The 15,822-nt window shown below is 41.7% G+C and overlaps 1 protein-coding gene across 1 annotated transcript in view; it reads right to left on the reverse strand.

The window, feature by feature from the left end:
* Positions 1-6: 6 nt before the first annotated feature.
* The window catches only part of mcama (melanoma cell adhesion molecule a), a 57,720-nt gene continuing 41,904 nt past the window's right edge, over positions 7-15,822 (reverse strand). Inside the window, exons 4-18 of the mRNA XM_023401612.2 lie at positions 15,631-15,764; positions 14,317-14,542; positions 14,141-14,211; positions 13,923-14,010; positions 13,293-13,472; positions 11,680-11,807; positions 9,386-9,530; positions 9,008-9,123; positions 8,732-8,873; positions 7,771-7,901; positions 7,003-7,144; positions 6,216-6,251; positions 1,843-1,972; positions 1,085-1,202; positions 7-268 (exon numbers count right to left, since the gene is read on the reverse strand). Coding sequence (XP_023257380.1) covers positions 266-268; positions 1,085-1,202; positions 1,843-1,972; positions 6,216-6,251; positions 7,003-7,144; positions 7,771-7,901; positions 8,732-8,873; positions 9,008-9,123; positions 9,386-9,530; positions 11,680-11,807; positions 13,293-13,472; positions 13,923-14,010; positions 14,141-14,211; positions 14,317-14,542; positions 15,631-15,764 — 1,790 coding nt within the window. The 3' untranslated portion in view covers positions 7-265. The remainder of the gene's footprint in view (positions 269-1,084; positions 1,203-1,842; positions 1,973-6,215; positions 6,252-7,002; positions 7,145-7,770; positions 7,902-8,731; positions 8,874-9,007; positions 9,124-9,385; positions 9,531-11,679; positions 11,808-13,292; positions 13,473-13,922; positions 14,011-14,140; positions 14,212-14,316; positions 14,543-15,630; positions 15,765-15,822) is intronic.

A 15,822-nucleotide genomic window follows, 5' to 3' on the forward strand; every position in this document is an offset into this window, starting at 1 on the left:
GTGTGTGTGTGTGTGTGTGTGTGTGTGTGTGTGTGTTTGTATAAGGTGAGCATGGATGTGGTTGTGTGTTGCTATCTAAATCTACTGAATACTGCTGAGAACAAAGCATGATGGGGGAATGTCCGGACAGTGGGGTGGGTGTTACCCTGCAGGTCACAGATCAGTGGGCGCCTCCTCTGCTCCAACACACACACACACACACACACACTGACTTCATGTGACCTGCCTCCTGCTGCACGACGTCACTGCAGAACCGCCGCGGACTTTACTGAGGGAGACAGAGGAGGACATCAGCGCAACGCAAACTTCTACAAAATATTTTAGCTACAGTCACTGCACATGACGTCTGAGCTGTGATCTGCATTTCACAAGGAATTTATATTTATTACCACTTGGGTTTTATTTTTGTAGTTTTGTGTGTAGATGTGTGTCGACACGCTGAAAACAACCTCTCCAACGAGAGACGACCAAACTGTATATATCGTCATGCCCCAGGTCCTTTTAATTCTCATATTCATTCTGCTGTCTAGCTGCTACTAGCTGTCATTTTAGCCACATTTAACAGCCAAGCAGGAAACATTAAGACACTGGAGATAATATTGAAAAACATGAAAGTGTCTCTTCGAGCCTCAAACACTCTGTTGGTGCTCCTGTGAATCTAAATCAGGTCCAGACATGCTCATGTCATCAGTTTGTTTTCTGCATGTTGGCAGTTGTTGCAGGTTTATTCATAACCATTAAATAATTGATGGGAAAACCCCTTAAAAAACCACTTAAATTATTAATATTAACTAATATTATCCCAAATACACCACATATTCAACTGAAGTGGCGTCTGCGTAGTGACGGTGAAGTGGCTGTAACTGAGCACACTGTTTACCTCTAGCGCCTCCCTCAGGACAAACTTTACACTGTAGCTTCACTACTAAGAAAACAAAAGAAGCGTAAAGGTGGGTGTATGACGATTGTTGTGGGACGTAGTGGATACGGCAGCCTCTAGGGGACACTAGCAGGTCTTTTGAGTCCTGTTTTTTTTTTTTCCCATTGTGAAATAATGACACTATTCATCCACCACAATAGTTACCTTGTCGCTGGGGCCCTTTTTGTCTCCGTTGACGGCCTTTAGCAGGACGGCTTCCTCATTCTTTGTGTTGCTCTTCATCTCCACAACAATGTCATCTTTGGTGGTCTTCTCTTTGGTACTGTCAACAGAAACAACAGAAACAACAGTAGGCAACGGAGGACTTCACAGGTGCGCTCGGTTCTGAGGAACAGACCTGACCCACCCCGAGGTTCTCCGCTGGGTAGTCGGGTGAGTTCGGGCCTCATTTTACTGACGAGGGCCTGGAGTCTGTTTCCAAGTGATGAGAACTAAGGCCAAGCTTATTTTTTTTAGGAAAATCAGTAGCCTAACACTATTTAAGATATTAAATAACAATGTAAATCATCAAAATTTGGTTCCCAGATATTGAACAGGTGAGAGCGTTGAGCTTCTAATTTTCACTCAGTGATAAAATCGAAGCACAGCTTTCATCTCTAGCTCTGTGCGGTGATGTCGTCAGACAATTAAATCAGGATTTTAGCAGCAGCTTGTAGGTGACTGCTGGTTAACACGTAGTCTTAATGGGGTGCGTATGTGAGCACAGAGAGGAGAGAGGCAAACGGATAAAGGTTGAAACCGGACGACATGAGACAGAACGCAAATAACCTACAACGCCGTCCAGTGCAGAGAAATAAGATATATCCGGCTTTGCCTTCACAGACGACACATGTTCAACACATCAAAAAGTGTTGTGTGGTTCTGCAGACATTATAGACAGATTTAGAAGAGACAGTACTCACATCTCCTGCTTCCCCGAGCGTCCACAGGGGATCTTTCCCTTCTTATGAAGGAAGTAGAGAACACTTCCGAGGATGGCCAGCAGCAGCAGACACAGTATGATCACCACTATGATGACTCCACTGCCCTCAGCTACACAAACACACACAGACAGAACGGAGACGGCGAGACAAGCGCGCGTTAGTGTCGTTGCATTCCAGGCAATACTTCTCATCTCACAGTTTGACAGCAGTGATGTTTAGAGCTGATTGTGGCCGCCACGAACGACAGTGACAGTAGGTAGAGCCTTGGCTTGACTGTTGAGCAGCCAAATAAAACTACTAAGATCATGACTCTCCACAAAAAAAACCAAGTCACATCTGAGCATCAACTTCTGGACGAAGGTCTGAGGGGAAACAGGCTGGATTCTGTGTATTTTTTACTTCACCAATTTTACACATAAAAGTCAGTTGACTATTCCTGTGGAGAACTACTCCGCCGGTGAAAACAGTTGCGACCGTTGTATAAAGTCTTCTGTGTCTCTCAGCTTGAGATTAATGGTATAACACAAAGCCTGTGATACAAACTGGGGGTGTGAATTTGAAAGATCTGCGATGTTTTTTCCCTCGCACACAGAGTCTGATAAAAAACATGCTGTTATAGGACGTGTAGGAGTCTGTCTTTGTAACTTGACTCACACTTTCCAAGCTCTTTGTCTCTGGCACGTCTCCCCTACTTTACAGCACAGCAATACTAGATTGCTGAAGTGCCCTTTTTAAAATAAAGAAAAGGTCAATTCCTCACCTTCAAATTACACCACTTCAACCAAATTGTCTCTTAAGCGGCTTATTTAACAAAGTCCATTTCCTCATGCATAAGAAATAATTAGCAGAGCGTGAAATTATGTGCGTTACATTTCAGCGTTATTAAAGTGACAGGAAGCTGCAGCGCACAAAAGTGTGATTTATTTCTCTCAGCATCTGTGACCTTAAGCCTTCATAACTGACCTTACATAGATCACATTATCCATCCAGATCGTGAAAAAGCTTCACTTTAACTTTATAATTAGCTGGATACGTTTGTTTTAGAGGCTCAATTCAAAAGAAAAACAAAAATTTTTGCTCAATTTATCATTTCAAGCCTCGTCTAATATTCTTATAGGGACTGGGAAGTTGTATTCCTCTTCGTAGTCTAATTGTCTAATATTTTTAATTAACTTTTCTCACTTAACATCTAATATCATTAAAATATACTTAGTGGAAAAACAATCTGTGTTGGGCAGGTGTAAAGTAACAAACACTAAATTTTACATTACTACTTGTGGAGCAGGGACAAACTATTCTTCTAGCTGGTTCTGAATGTCTTCCTTGCCCTCAGGATGGAGCGCTACTCTGGTGCTATTCAGTGGTAGTGCCGGTTGAAAGCGATTATGCAGCTACTAATTAAAACAGTACTAAGTCAGTAACCCCCCCTCCCCCCATGCAGGACATTTGCATCCACAATTTGCTGATATTTAGTGGAATCCATTCTTGCCTCTATCCGTGCAGCGGCTCCTGTGCCACCGGCTGCCACACAGCCCCAAGGCAGAATATTTCCACCCCCATACCTAACAGTTGGCAAAGGGGGGGGGTGTTACTAAGTACTGACTTAGTAAGGTGCCCAAACTTTTGTGCATTAACATTTGTTTGCTGCAGGGGTTGCATTTACTTGTTTTGACTAAAAACAAAGTTTTAAACACGTCCTTTGTCCAGAGGTCCAAACTTTTGCATCGCATTGTGATTTTATTTTGTAATGTCGGTGCATCCTGTGCAAAGCTTCTCTAAATACACAGGAAGACATGTATTTGCTAGTTGTTTGTAATAATACACAACTGTATTCATGACACACCAAGATCAAGACTGCCACAACCAACACAGCAGAAAGTAAAGCTGTAAACAAGCGATTCCATCGTAACCAAAGTGCAAACAAAACACTGGGCCGCTATTGGTCAATTGTGCCCGTTCACTGCTGTTAAACTAACGTCAGTGTTTCCAGATTCGCAAAAGGAGCGTGTCCAAGATGATGATGATGAAAGAATGAGAAGAAAATCAGTGTACTACTACTAGCACAGAAAAAAAAAAAAAAATCAGAAGTCATGAGACACATTGTTTTAATTCGCCAACATAAAAGTTTCCCCGACTGTTCCATCTCTCCATGGCGTGATCACGCAACACCTGAGATGAACTTTCCTCATTAACCCTCCTAACCATGTGAGTTTGTTTGGTGAATATTTTGCTGGAAAAAAACAAAAAAAAAAACAAAAACACAGAAAAAACAACAGAACTGAATATTTTGGCCATTAATATAATATAATATATATATAAAAAAGAAATCACACAAAAATGTAAATTTCTCATCCCTAAGCTCATAATTGTTGCAGTAAAGTTTTGAAAAGCCTGTGGATTTGAGTAATTAAGAGGCAATCCGGTCGTTTGGTGCAGCTGGGAGCTCATTTTACATTTAGATTAGAAATTTCAAATCAGGAGACAAAGACGTGTGCAGAGAGGTGGAACAGAAGAAATACAGTACATCATTGTTTTCACTCTCGAATTTTGTTTCTCTTGGAGGTTTCACATAACAAATATTACCGTTTCCTCTTCTGAACCAGTTTGTCACCGAGTATCTGAATAGTGTGGTAAACAGGTACAAAATACAGAAGGGTAAAATATAGTACGTATGTATCGTCCATTGATACTGCAACAATTTAAATCTAGTTTTAACAGGACTGTTTCACAGCAGACTTTCTGTCACGGTAGGAAAAAAAACACAGGTGTTGCTAATAACATTAACGATGGCTCTGCTCAGTTCAAGTGTCCCAGTGAGACACAGTGAGACACAGTGTGGCAGTGAGCCCGCAGCATAACTCTGCCATCATTCATTTCATTATTTACAACTGTGCTTTTCCTACTGCAAGATGCCTCAAAATGTCTCAAACTATAGAAAGAAAAGGCCTATAGTGTAACATTAGGCATAATATTATCAACATTAAGATCACTGCATTAAGCTTGCCTCCTGTTTTAAGACTTCATAATTAAATGATACAAATGGATTTCTGGCCACAACCCACCAAGATGATGATCCAAGATTTCTCCAAACTTGACAGAGGTGCTTTATGGAGTAATTTATTTGTTTTTCTTGCAGATCTTTTATGTAATAAAGGAAAAGTAAAAGCTTTTCCTGCTCAGACTCAGTCTCCCTCTGCCTGGACTAAATGTACAACTGGAGTGAAACCTCACAGAGAAGACACAAAGACCGAGTCAAGCTCCTCTTTTAAAGCTTTTACCATCTTTTAATTAATTCTTGAGTTTCTGGCAGAGTGGGGGATGCTGCTCCCACTGGAAGAAGAAGTCTGGGATCTGAGCCCCAGTTTATCATAGAAGTTATATAAAACCATATACATTTACTCATAAATTTACTATCAGTTGGGGCAGAAATTATTTTTAGCCTTCACCTACAAGTGATACTATTATGTTTTGAATTATCGAGATCAGCTCTGCATGAACTGAAGTCACAAAATCTGAGAAACAGACAGCGCAGCGCTTTTTCTGGTTCTCAGTGTCACAACACAGTGATGTCATTTACTATTAAAGTAGATCTTCTTCCACTTCTGGTTGAGTGTGTGTAGAAACTCTCTGCTCTGAGGGACTGTACCCATGTTTTTATTCCACTCAAACTGACTGTGTGACTCCTTAAAGATATTCTCAGTGAATAATTAGAGAAGCAAGCAAATATTTATTTCCTGAGAGGAACACTCTGCTCTAAATGTACTTCACATTGTTTTTTTGTTTTGTTTTTTTACGGGTGCCCATTGTATTCCCTGCAGGCTAGTGAAGATTTTAAGGGTATGAAGTGACGGCTCAGATAAAGTCAGAAAATTGCCTCATAATAATGCCCCTCTCCATACTTAACTGCAGTTTTTCCTGGTATGTAAAAATCCACTATAAAACACGAGACTGTCTGGAAAAGTCAGTAAATGTGAGTCACTGTTTTGTGTCTAACGTGTTTTGTTTGTTTAAAAAAAAAAAAAAAAGTCAGATGTACAAATAATGTTTTATACCACTGCAGAGCATTTGGTCCAAGACTTATAATGAATGTTGTGCTTGAATTTGCTGCTGTTATGATTTTTCACACTATATCAAACAGAATATTCAATATGCCCACAGGCCATCCTAAAGATCTGCCAGCAAACCAAAGACAGTCCTGTTCTAGAGTCTCTGCATGAAAGTCATAAATAATGGATGTAGTCCTCCAACCCTTCATTGTCACAGACAGAACTCAGTCTAAAGTCAGAGGCAGGAGAGACCTTGAAAGAGGGAAAGTTTTTTAACATGAAGAGACGTCAGGACGACGGTCTTACCAGGAGAGAAGGGAGCAGTTGTGGTGACCCTGGGAACTGTGAACAAGTAGAACAACACTTAAGAGTGGGCAGCTGTCCACCAACATTACCCCAATACACACACACACACACACACACACACACACACCATATTCAATTTGATCCCAGTTGCTTTGGTAATTACACACAATCCCATATTCCTCTGGAGGTGACTATGTGTAATGGCGCCTACAGACTGAAGATATAAATTCATTGCAGGCCACACGGTACAACATGGAACTCATCAACTTTAGTACGTCAACTAATTTTGGGGTTATGTAGACTATGTAGAAACGAGGCAAGTACAGAATAAAACCTTCAGCGTGTCATCCATCTGCACCGTTACAGTGGTAAACAATGAATGCGTCATTTCATGCTGCATTCCTATTGGTTGGTTCGTAGACGGTCGTAGCAGCAGTCATATTGTGAGACGGTCATCCTGTCGGAATTCGGTCTCAGACCATCTTTGGTTGGATACTCTTTCGTAGTTCTTTCGGCCCCGTCATGTCTGATTAAAGCTCGAGATGAAAAACCCCGCTGTGGCCCCTTCACATGATGTAGGAATTTTCCAAACTAACACTGTTTAAATGCAAACGTTAGATTGTTGATGATTTCTGCTCTACAGGCCAAGGATGCAAGAAATCACACGGTTTCAGAATATTAAAAAATAATTTTTAAATCATTTCAAAACCTGAAGCGGTTCCCTCTCCACCCTGTTAATCCACATCATGATGCACTCACACAGTGAGAGAGAGAGAAAAGCTCTTACTGGCTTTGACGCTGAAAGCCTTCACCTCAGTGCCCATGTCATTGGAAGCGTTGCACTGAGCGCTGATGTCCGAGGTGACCTTGACTGACACCACACTGTGGGTCATGTGCTCGTTTGCCTTGCTCACCACCTCGTGCCAGTTCTGCAGAGACACACACACTTTGATGATGGAAATAACGTACATTTCTCTCTTTACAACTCTGGGCATCAGCTGCTATTGGCAAATGAAGGTCATCTGACTCCAAAATACTGCTGGTCGTCTCGAGAAAAAAGATTATAATCTCATGTTTGGCTGAGGAGACGCCTCACGTGACGAGCTGCAATATAACACTATACAGTAATGTATGTAAAAGAGGTTATGATCTAATAACTTAAAAAAAAAAAACAGACCAGGAGTCTGCCTGCAGATCTACTGCTGGCTATGTTTCAACTTTTACAGTTTCACTTATTTCAAAACCTTTACAAACGTGTGTTGACATCCACATTAGTTTTTGCTGATTTTCCATAGATTCATATTCATCTTTGTTGAGCAGCACATGGTTTCCTTTCAGAAAGTCATGTGGTCAATTTAACAAAGTATAAAACTTCAATATAAAATTTAAGAAATTAAACTACAATATTAACATTTGGTTTGTAACTACCACTGCAGTAATGTCAGGAGTTTAATTCAAAATGGGACAAATGTTCACTTCAACTGTACTTGAACACTGCATGCATGATGGATTGCATGTTGTGAAGCGTGTTGGCGCCGTGAGTTAGAGCGGATACCTGGCTGCCGATGATGTTCCAGGAGATGCTGGGCAGCGGATGGCCCTGAGCCTCGCAGCTCAGGTTTACCACTCGGCCTGTTGCCTCCTCCATCTGCACCTCCTGATCCATGCCCACCAGCTGGGGACCACCTACATACACACACACACACACACACACACACACACACACACACACACACACACACACACACACACACACACAGTATTCAATGCGTCTGCCATTAACAAGCCTGTTCTGCTCCTGATCTGCTCCTGTTTTAACTTGCTGTTACTATAAACTCAACGCCGCCTCCATGTTTACCTGTTGACTTGATAGATTCAAGATCATGTACATGCACTAATTCCACCAGTACAGCAGCAGAGTCACGTCATGCTCACCCCTGCTGCTGCTCTGAGGTTTAACAGAAATACTGAGCTACTGTCAATGCAACTCAACACTTCCTGCACAGATGTTACACATTAAAGGTCCTCCTGCAGCCTGAAATGGCACGATCCGCCTCTTTCCTGATGGGTTTTTAATGTGAGAAGAAGAAGAGGAAGGCCGCACTCATTACTCAAATCCTTTTTTACCTCAAGTTCTAAAGATCAACATTTCAGCACACCGCCTTCTTTTAAATAAAGCCCAACAGGTACCTGGCTGACATTTACAGTAACTAGCACAGGTGTTTCAAATCAGAGTTCTCAAGGTCATTAACTTGGAGGAAACAGAAATAGAGTTTGTAGATAGGCTATTCATTAAAAAAGTCACACAACAAAAACAATAAAGTAGAACTTTTTTTGTGCATTAGAAATACAAAGAAAATGGATGTAAAAATTACCTAATGACAAAATTATTTGTTTAACTTTGGCTGTGTTTAATGTTGAAAGGGCATCAAAGTGTCTGTACTGTTTGGAAACTTCTCCTGGTGTCACAAGAGAAGTTGGTGAGTTGGTGGGGGGTGGGGGTGGGAGGAACTGACCTTGGACGATGATGTGAACGGAGCCGCTGGTGTGCAGGGCGGGCAGGGAGGGAACGGTCACCTCACATATGTACTCTCCCGTTGTTTCGTAGGTGACGTCCTGCAGGTGCAACGTGTTCCCCTTACCCACCTGCTTCCCATCCTACACACACAAACAATTAGAAGAATTGAGCATTCAGCTAGTCTCAACATTTTTCTATCCCCTCACTGCCTGCTCCTTGTATGATTGTGAAGCTGATGTAGTGTAATCTGTGCTAAAGTCTAGAGTGTACGTACTTTGTACCAGACAGTGGATGTTTTCAGGGAGGACAGAGCGTTGCAGGTCGCGGTCAGATCCTCTCCTTTGAGCATGAACTCCGAGTCTTTAGGAACCACCACGGCTGGGTCCAAATCTGCAGACGACAAACACAGAGAAATCAAGACACAGAAGACGGCGTCACAAGGTTGGTGGGATGAATTCAAAGGTGAAAGGAACAGTTCGTATTTCTGTCAGAGACTGAGGTGATCAATATGAATCTCATGTCAGTGCATTAAATATGGAGCAGACTTTCTCAACACAGATCTGAAGCAGGGGAAAACAGCTCGCCCAATATATGTTATGTTTTACATGTATGTGTTTGTGTGTAAGTTTCTGCAGGTGTGATCGGTCCTCACAGTGCACAGTGAGCTGCATTTCTCCTTTGACCTCGGTGTATCCGTCGGAGTCCAGAGGGCGACACTGGTAGATGCCGCTGTCTTTCCGCGACACCGGTGCCAGGATCAACACGTCACCTCTGCTCTCCAGGTCATCGTCCGGCTCCTGCAACACAGACTGTATCTGTGACCTGGTTCCATACTGTGAGCATGTTAAAGCAATGAAAAGCGACGAGGAAAGTGAGCTACGTTAGCATAACTTTAGCATTACATTAAAAAAAAAGGTGACTGAGTTCCTTCAGTTTTGTGGAGAGAGTGTTTGTGGGTGGAAAACAGCTGATGAATCAAACCCGCCCACTCGTGCATCATGTAATCTTTGGAGTTCTCTTAGAGAGCGATCAAACACGGTGAAAATCCTGCTTTGGTTGCCAGCCTAAAATCATAGTTTTCCCAAATGATGCATGATTTCATCACTTTCAACTTTAAAAATAAAAAGCTGATGACATCTGAAATTTATTGCCAGAAGCTGATGTCGGTTTCAGGAATTATTTTTTTTTTCTTTTCAGTCTTCTATTCCTAGTTTCGGCCATCATGGCAACACAGCTGAGATGTGGGGACACAGCTCCAAAAGCAGCCACAATTTACATCAGAATCCATTAGGGCAGCAACCACAAGCGGTCAGACTCTGAGACCGTGTTTAAGCAAGTCCTAAATATTTAAGCCTAATATCTAAACCTGCTTACTTTAAAGTAACAATGAAGCACACAACATGTCTGTTACACTTTTCCCTGATCTGTAAAAACTGTGAGTCTGTACAACTATGGTGAGTATGTTTGGACAAAACTGAGCCTAGTGGGCATAAACAACTGACAGTGTGAGCGATAACGTTTGACTGGTTCATCCATTTCACTGTCCCTTGGTCCAGAGTGAAATATCTTGACAGCTACAGGATGGACTGTCATAAAACTGACTGTAGTCATACATCTTCTCCACAACATCAACTGTAATAACCTCCCACAGCCTGATACTGGAAATACACAATGTCTCAAAATGTAATTGGTGGCATGACAGTGGAGGACACGGACACAGAAATAAAAGCACATTCACTGATTGACCTGAAGATTAATGAGCAGATTATTATTGATCAATGAAGGGACAGGACTCACACAAAGCTGAGGAGCAAAATCCCAACAATACAGAGTCAGGCTAACCTTTTTTTGAGTGAACAAAGAAACAAAAGAAATAAACACATATTGGTCGATAACACAAGTAACCTAAATATACCTCAAGACACAAACCACATACAGCCCCGGACCTCTTTAAGCATTACACAGGATGAGGAGAACAGTGGGCCTCTTCACTGAGTAACAAGAGCACATTCATTTCTAATAACACACTCAATATCATAAGAGAAACACGAGTGCGTAAGTGATTTACTTCCACATTTTGGTGTTAAAAATGATGAACCCACCATTTAATCTTCTATTGCCTTCACACACCCTCTAGTGCCACTCTCAGGTCAAATAATAATGCAACATTTTCAGGAGAAGGGGGCTAGCAACCTTGCCAACTCTCAGTTCGCAAAATAGTTGCTAAAGGGACAATAAATTCAGTTTATTCAAAATGTGTTTGCATCATAACTGCAAATGATTTGTTTTGTGGAGCAGTTAAAAGTGGATAATGCAACACATCAAGAACAGGACGTAATGATCTTATAACAGCAAAATTCCTTTTCATCCATATAACAATTGTGTTTTCTTTTGCGTAATGAGCCCGGCAGATTGAGTCTTGACAGACGTTTTGTCTGGTTAAAGCAGTGTCTAGCAGAGTAACTGTCTCCAGAGCTCAATTCATTTTGTTTTGAGAGAGTAAAATATTGCATAACACACACAAAAAAAAAAACACAAGAAAGAACAAATGCATTTTTTCTTCATCGTCTTTCACCGTAAAAATTACACTTTAAACTCTAAATCCGTTGTTCCAACAACCACAAACCAAACGTCCATGACTGCCCAGTTATGAAAAGTTAAAACGGCGGTCAGCTGAGTTTTTTGTATTGTCTGCACATACAATGGATGTGTGTCTGACATGGGAATGAGTCCTACCCATGAGCCCCGTCAGTGTGGCCTCCGGTCTCGGACCACAGCCTGGATCTGCAGGGTCAGAGCTGACAGAGCCTTCACAGACCTTGCACACTCATGTCTACATGGGGCCCTGTGAGCTCTGCATATCAAAAACATTCCCTACATGTCTCCTGTGTGTCACCCATTCTCTCTTGGGGAGTTTTAGGGTGAGAAAAGACCCTCCATTCTTACTTGTTCTCTGCTGAAAATGAAGGGCGGCGGGGGGTTGCCATCACCCTGGCAACGCAGCTCCACAGTATCCCCCTCTTTGACCAAGCCCTGGGGCGACTCCTTCCACAGCTCCACCATGGTGGTGGGGTCTAAACACACACACACACACACACACACACACACACACACACACACACACACACACACACACACAAAATGAAATTAAGCAGGCTTATTCAGCGAGCTGCTAAAGTCACTTTAACAAGGCCATTTCCACAGCGCTGACAGCACAGACTGAGTTTGGCTCTGCCTGCCACAGCGTCCCTACAAAACTGTTTCAAACAACAATGGGCCAACAGAGGAGAGAGGAAATAATGTGGCTGTTAAAATGCTTTTGGATGATGGGAATTTAAATTAATATGTCATTACTGAATATTTCAGGGTTTAAAGAGGTATTCGTGCGATTCAGCTTTGCATTTCCTTAGAAATTAAAGAAATGCAAGCAGCAAAGACCAGGATAACCCGACAATTATCAAGCTCCAAAATGCTTTTATTCTGACCACAGAAAGCTCCTCCACAGCATTAAAAGACTTACTAAATTGCTCTTCATGAGTAAAATTGGTGGAATTCCCCTTTAAAAGACAATCTGTTGTTTCTGTAATTGGTTAAGAGGGAAAATAATCTATTTTAAAATTACAATACTGTAGAGATTTTCCTCCATGACAACAGGACACAGGCGTCGTTTGGAGGGGAAAGAAAATTAGCTGAATAAATAAGAATATAATAAATAAGCTGAGCCGTGAACCTCTAACATAACGCTGCGTCTTCTTAAATGTTACACGGACATTAAAAAGTTATCACCAAGACTGTTATGGATGCGTGGGTTGCAGTGTTCCTGATGTGGCTCATGAATTATTCCAATAACAGCTTGCAGGTTTGACCAATGCATTAGCATCTGCTACAGTCAACTGAAACATAAAAATTACTTCCAGCAACAGTCACGCAATGATATGCAACAAAACACAGAGGACTGGATTCAATACAAATCAACAGTCTCTACACAACACATGTAAAAATAATATACAGAAAAAAAAAAATCACAACAGCAAGTATAAAACAATCAATGGAATTAAGATAAAAACAGGATTAAATTCTAAAGTCACTATAAATTAATGAGAGAAACATAACTTACTACAGTATTGTTTTAAAATACAACAAATTAGAAATATACAAATTACAGAGAGTACAATGTTTAACCTGAAAGTTTCTAATTGAGAGTAAAATTATATTTTTAACATTCCTTTTATGTTCCTTAAATCTATAAATATTTTCCCTGTTTCATTTTCATTTCTTCTGCAAGAAGATGTGAAATTAGAACAGACAACTTCAGAAACAAATGTCTGTAGAAAAAAAATCTATTCGTCTTAACCCAGGGAGAGCACGGAAAAAATAAGTTTGCTTCTATGCCTCTTAAACCTTAACCTAGCACAATGAAAAGAAAAGAATTTGTAACTAAAAGCCTGAGTGGTTGCTGTAACTTCATGTGGCCTCACAGCAGAGGAAACAGTGAACTGACCGAACTGAGGTTGGACTTCCCAAAGATGACAGGGCTTTGGAGGAATTGTGTTACTCACAGTGAACAGTGATGTTGACGCTGTTGGACTCGACTGTCCTGATGGCTCCCGGGACAAAGAAGCTGACCTCACAGGAGAAATGGGCGTCCTTGTCCTCCTTGACCACCTTGTACTCCAAAGTGCTCTGGACGGAGTAGAAGCCACTGTACTCCCGGGTCACCAGGATCAACACGTTTACATCTGAAGCGTGGACAATATACATCAGTATGCTAACAATAAAAACATGTTTAGCAGGTAATATATATACGACAGCTGCCATTTTAGCTTAGCAGGTTAGCTTACTAACATTTACTACTTAGCATTAAACACAAAGTACAGCAAAATGTATTAAGATTCATCCTGTGGAGAACATGAACAAATGTACCAAATCTCATAATCTGTGTGAGCCAAATGACAGATATCCCCATAACATGGCTAAAAAGATCCCAGGTTTCTGAGATGCTTTTGGTTTTTACAGTTTGGTGTATGTAGAAAAGATTTCCCTGCTCCAGAGCTGTATGAATGAGCAGAACCCTAAATTACAATAGGGAAAAGTCACGGCCTTTAATTAAACCAGGGGGAAAGACAGGGCTGCTACCTGGCAGACCCTGTGACACAGACACAGCGGGTCCATCTACTGTTTTCACTTACGTCCAGGTGAGGACATCAGTGACAGGCTGTTTCTGTACCAGGTGATATTGGGTTTAGGGAAGCCGTTCTGAGCCTCACATGACGCAACCTGGATGGAGAGTCACATTGACAAATCTTCAGTGGAGTGCGGGAAACTCAAATATTGACAAACAACAGACTTTACATCCTGAAGATTATTGTACTGGTCGCTCTCAGCATCTAAGGCTAAGTGGACTCACCTTAGACGGCACCTCGTTGGTCACAGATATTCCAGCAGGGACACCCTCGATCACTGGAGCGTCTGGAGGAGCTGAATGAGGAAAATCATCACTTAAGTTTCATGAAACAAAGATAAATCTTTATGACATTCTTAAGATTTTATTTTACTTTTCTTTTTTTTTGGTGACTTCCTTACCAAACACCCTGAGGTGGGTCTTGCCCTCTGCACTCCCGGCAGCCAGCCCATTAACCTGGCAGAAGAACTCCCTCTCGTCTGAGATCTGGACGTCCTGGATGGTCAGAATTCCCTGCTGATCCGAAGTCACCTGGATGCGACCGCTGTATTCTGTGTTGTTGTCCACCACCTGCTGATTGCTGTCGCCGTAGAAGATCCGCTTCCGGGAGCTGTCACTGACCGCTCTCTGCGAGAAAACACACAGTCAAGACACACTTCACTTTACACTCAGCATCTCAGACAAACAGCACTTTAAGGTTAAATCAGTGGTTGATATTGGCCAGTGTTGCCTCAAGGCATGATGGGTAAAACATGTGTCCAGCTGGTTTCTCTCACACTGACTTAAGCTTGGTGTCGGACAGGCAGAGCAGCAGGCTGAGCGGCATCAGATGGATCCTGATGCGTCTGTGTCAATGTTATGACATCACGCAGTTTTTAATTTTGGATAATGGTTTAAATAAAGTTCTAGATTTCAATAGTTTCCTGTGATGGAATGATGTTCCCTCTGTTTTCTATACCTTTGGGTCATTTAGCTGTGCACAGGCAGAGTTGAGGCACATTACCCCCCCCCCCATCAGGATTAGACGCTAGACTCAAATGTTTCCTTATACATTTTTATCAGCTGTTGGAGCTTAACTCTTCTTACATATATATAAACATGAGTTGTACACAGTTTATATGTGATATCTATATCATGGATTTAGAAATGTAAATGTTTGTGTCTCGTGATCTGTTATTAAGAGCCATGAGAATCTTTAAAAAGCACAAACTTGTCAGTGATCATGTAAATAGCAAGTCTGAGAAAGCAGGAAATACCAAATGCCTTTTTCACACACTGATTTGTAATCATGTTTGTCTATTAATAACCGAAGATGACCTTGACATCCCTTGTGTGCGCTGGAATTCCTACTGATCATGTTCCTACTGACTAAGTCTACATTATTCCTGCTCAGCACCCTGGTAGATGAATGAGCCTGTAGCCTATAACTTTAAAAAAAAAAAAAAAAAGGGTTAGTGAGCATCCACATCAAAGAAAATCATCTTAAAATCTTTAAATCATCTTAAAATTAACAAAGGAGAGAGTCTAGGTATGTAGGTCTCAGCATTTACCCTCTTATTTCTTCTGTTTGGACAGATGAAATGTGGTGCTTCAACTAGAAAATGAGCTGGGGTTGATGATTCAAATTATTGAGGGGGGTGGGGGCAGCCCTACCCAGTACATGAGCAGTTGGATAGACAGTGTCAGTTTTCCACAGTGGGTCCAGCAGTACTCACCACAAACCACTGGATCATGACAAAGCTGGGCTCATTGTTGGCGTCAGTGAAGCTGTACTGGCAGGGGATCTGAGCCGAGTCACCCAGGTACGCCTCAACACTCTCATGCATCGTCAGCTCCACCTTGGCCCAGGCTGAAAAACACAGAGACATGTACATAAATCAACTCCATGCTTTCTGCGGGTGCTGCAC

Source organism: Seriola lalandi, unplaced genomic scaffold (genome assembly GCF_002814215.2).
Source record: "Seriola lalandi dorsalis isolate HSWRI2012SDOR001 ecotype SW California unplaced genomic scaffold, Sedor1 jcf7180002053710, whole genome shotgun sequence".
Taxonomy (NCBI): domain Eukaryota; kingdom Metazoa; phylum Chordata; class Actinopteri; order Carangiformes; family Carangidae; genus Seriola; species Seriola lalandi.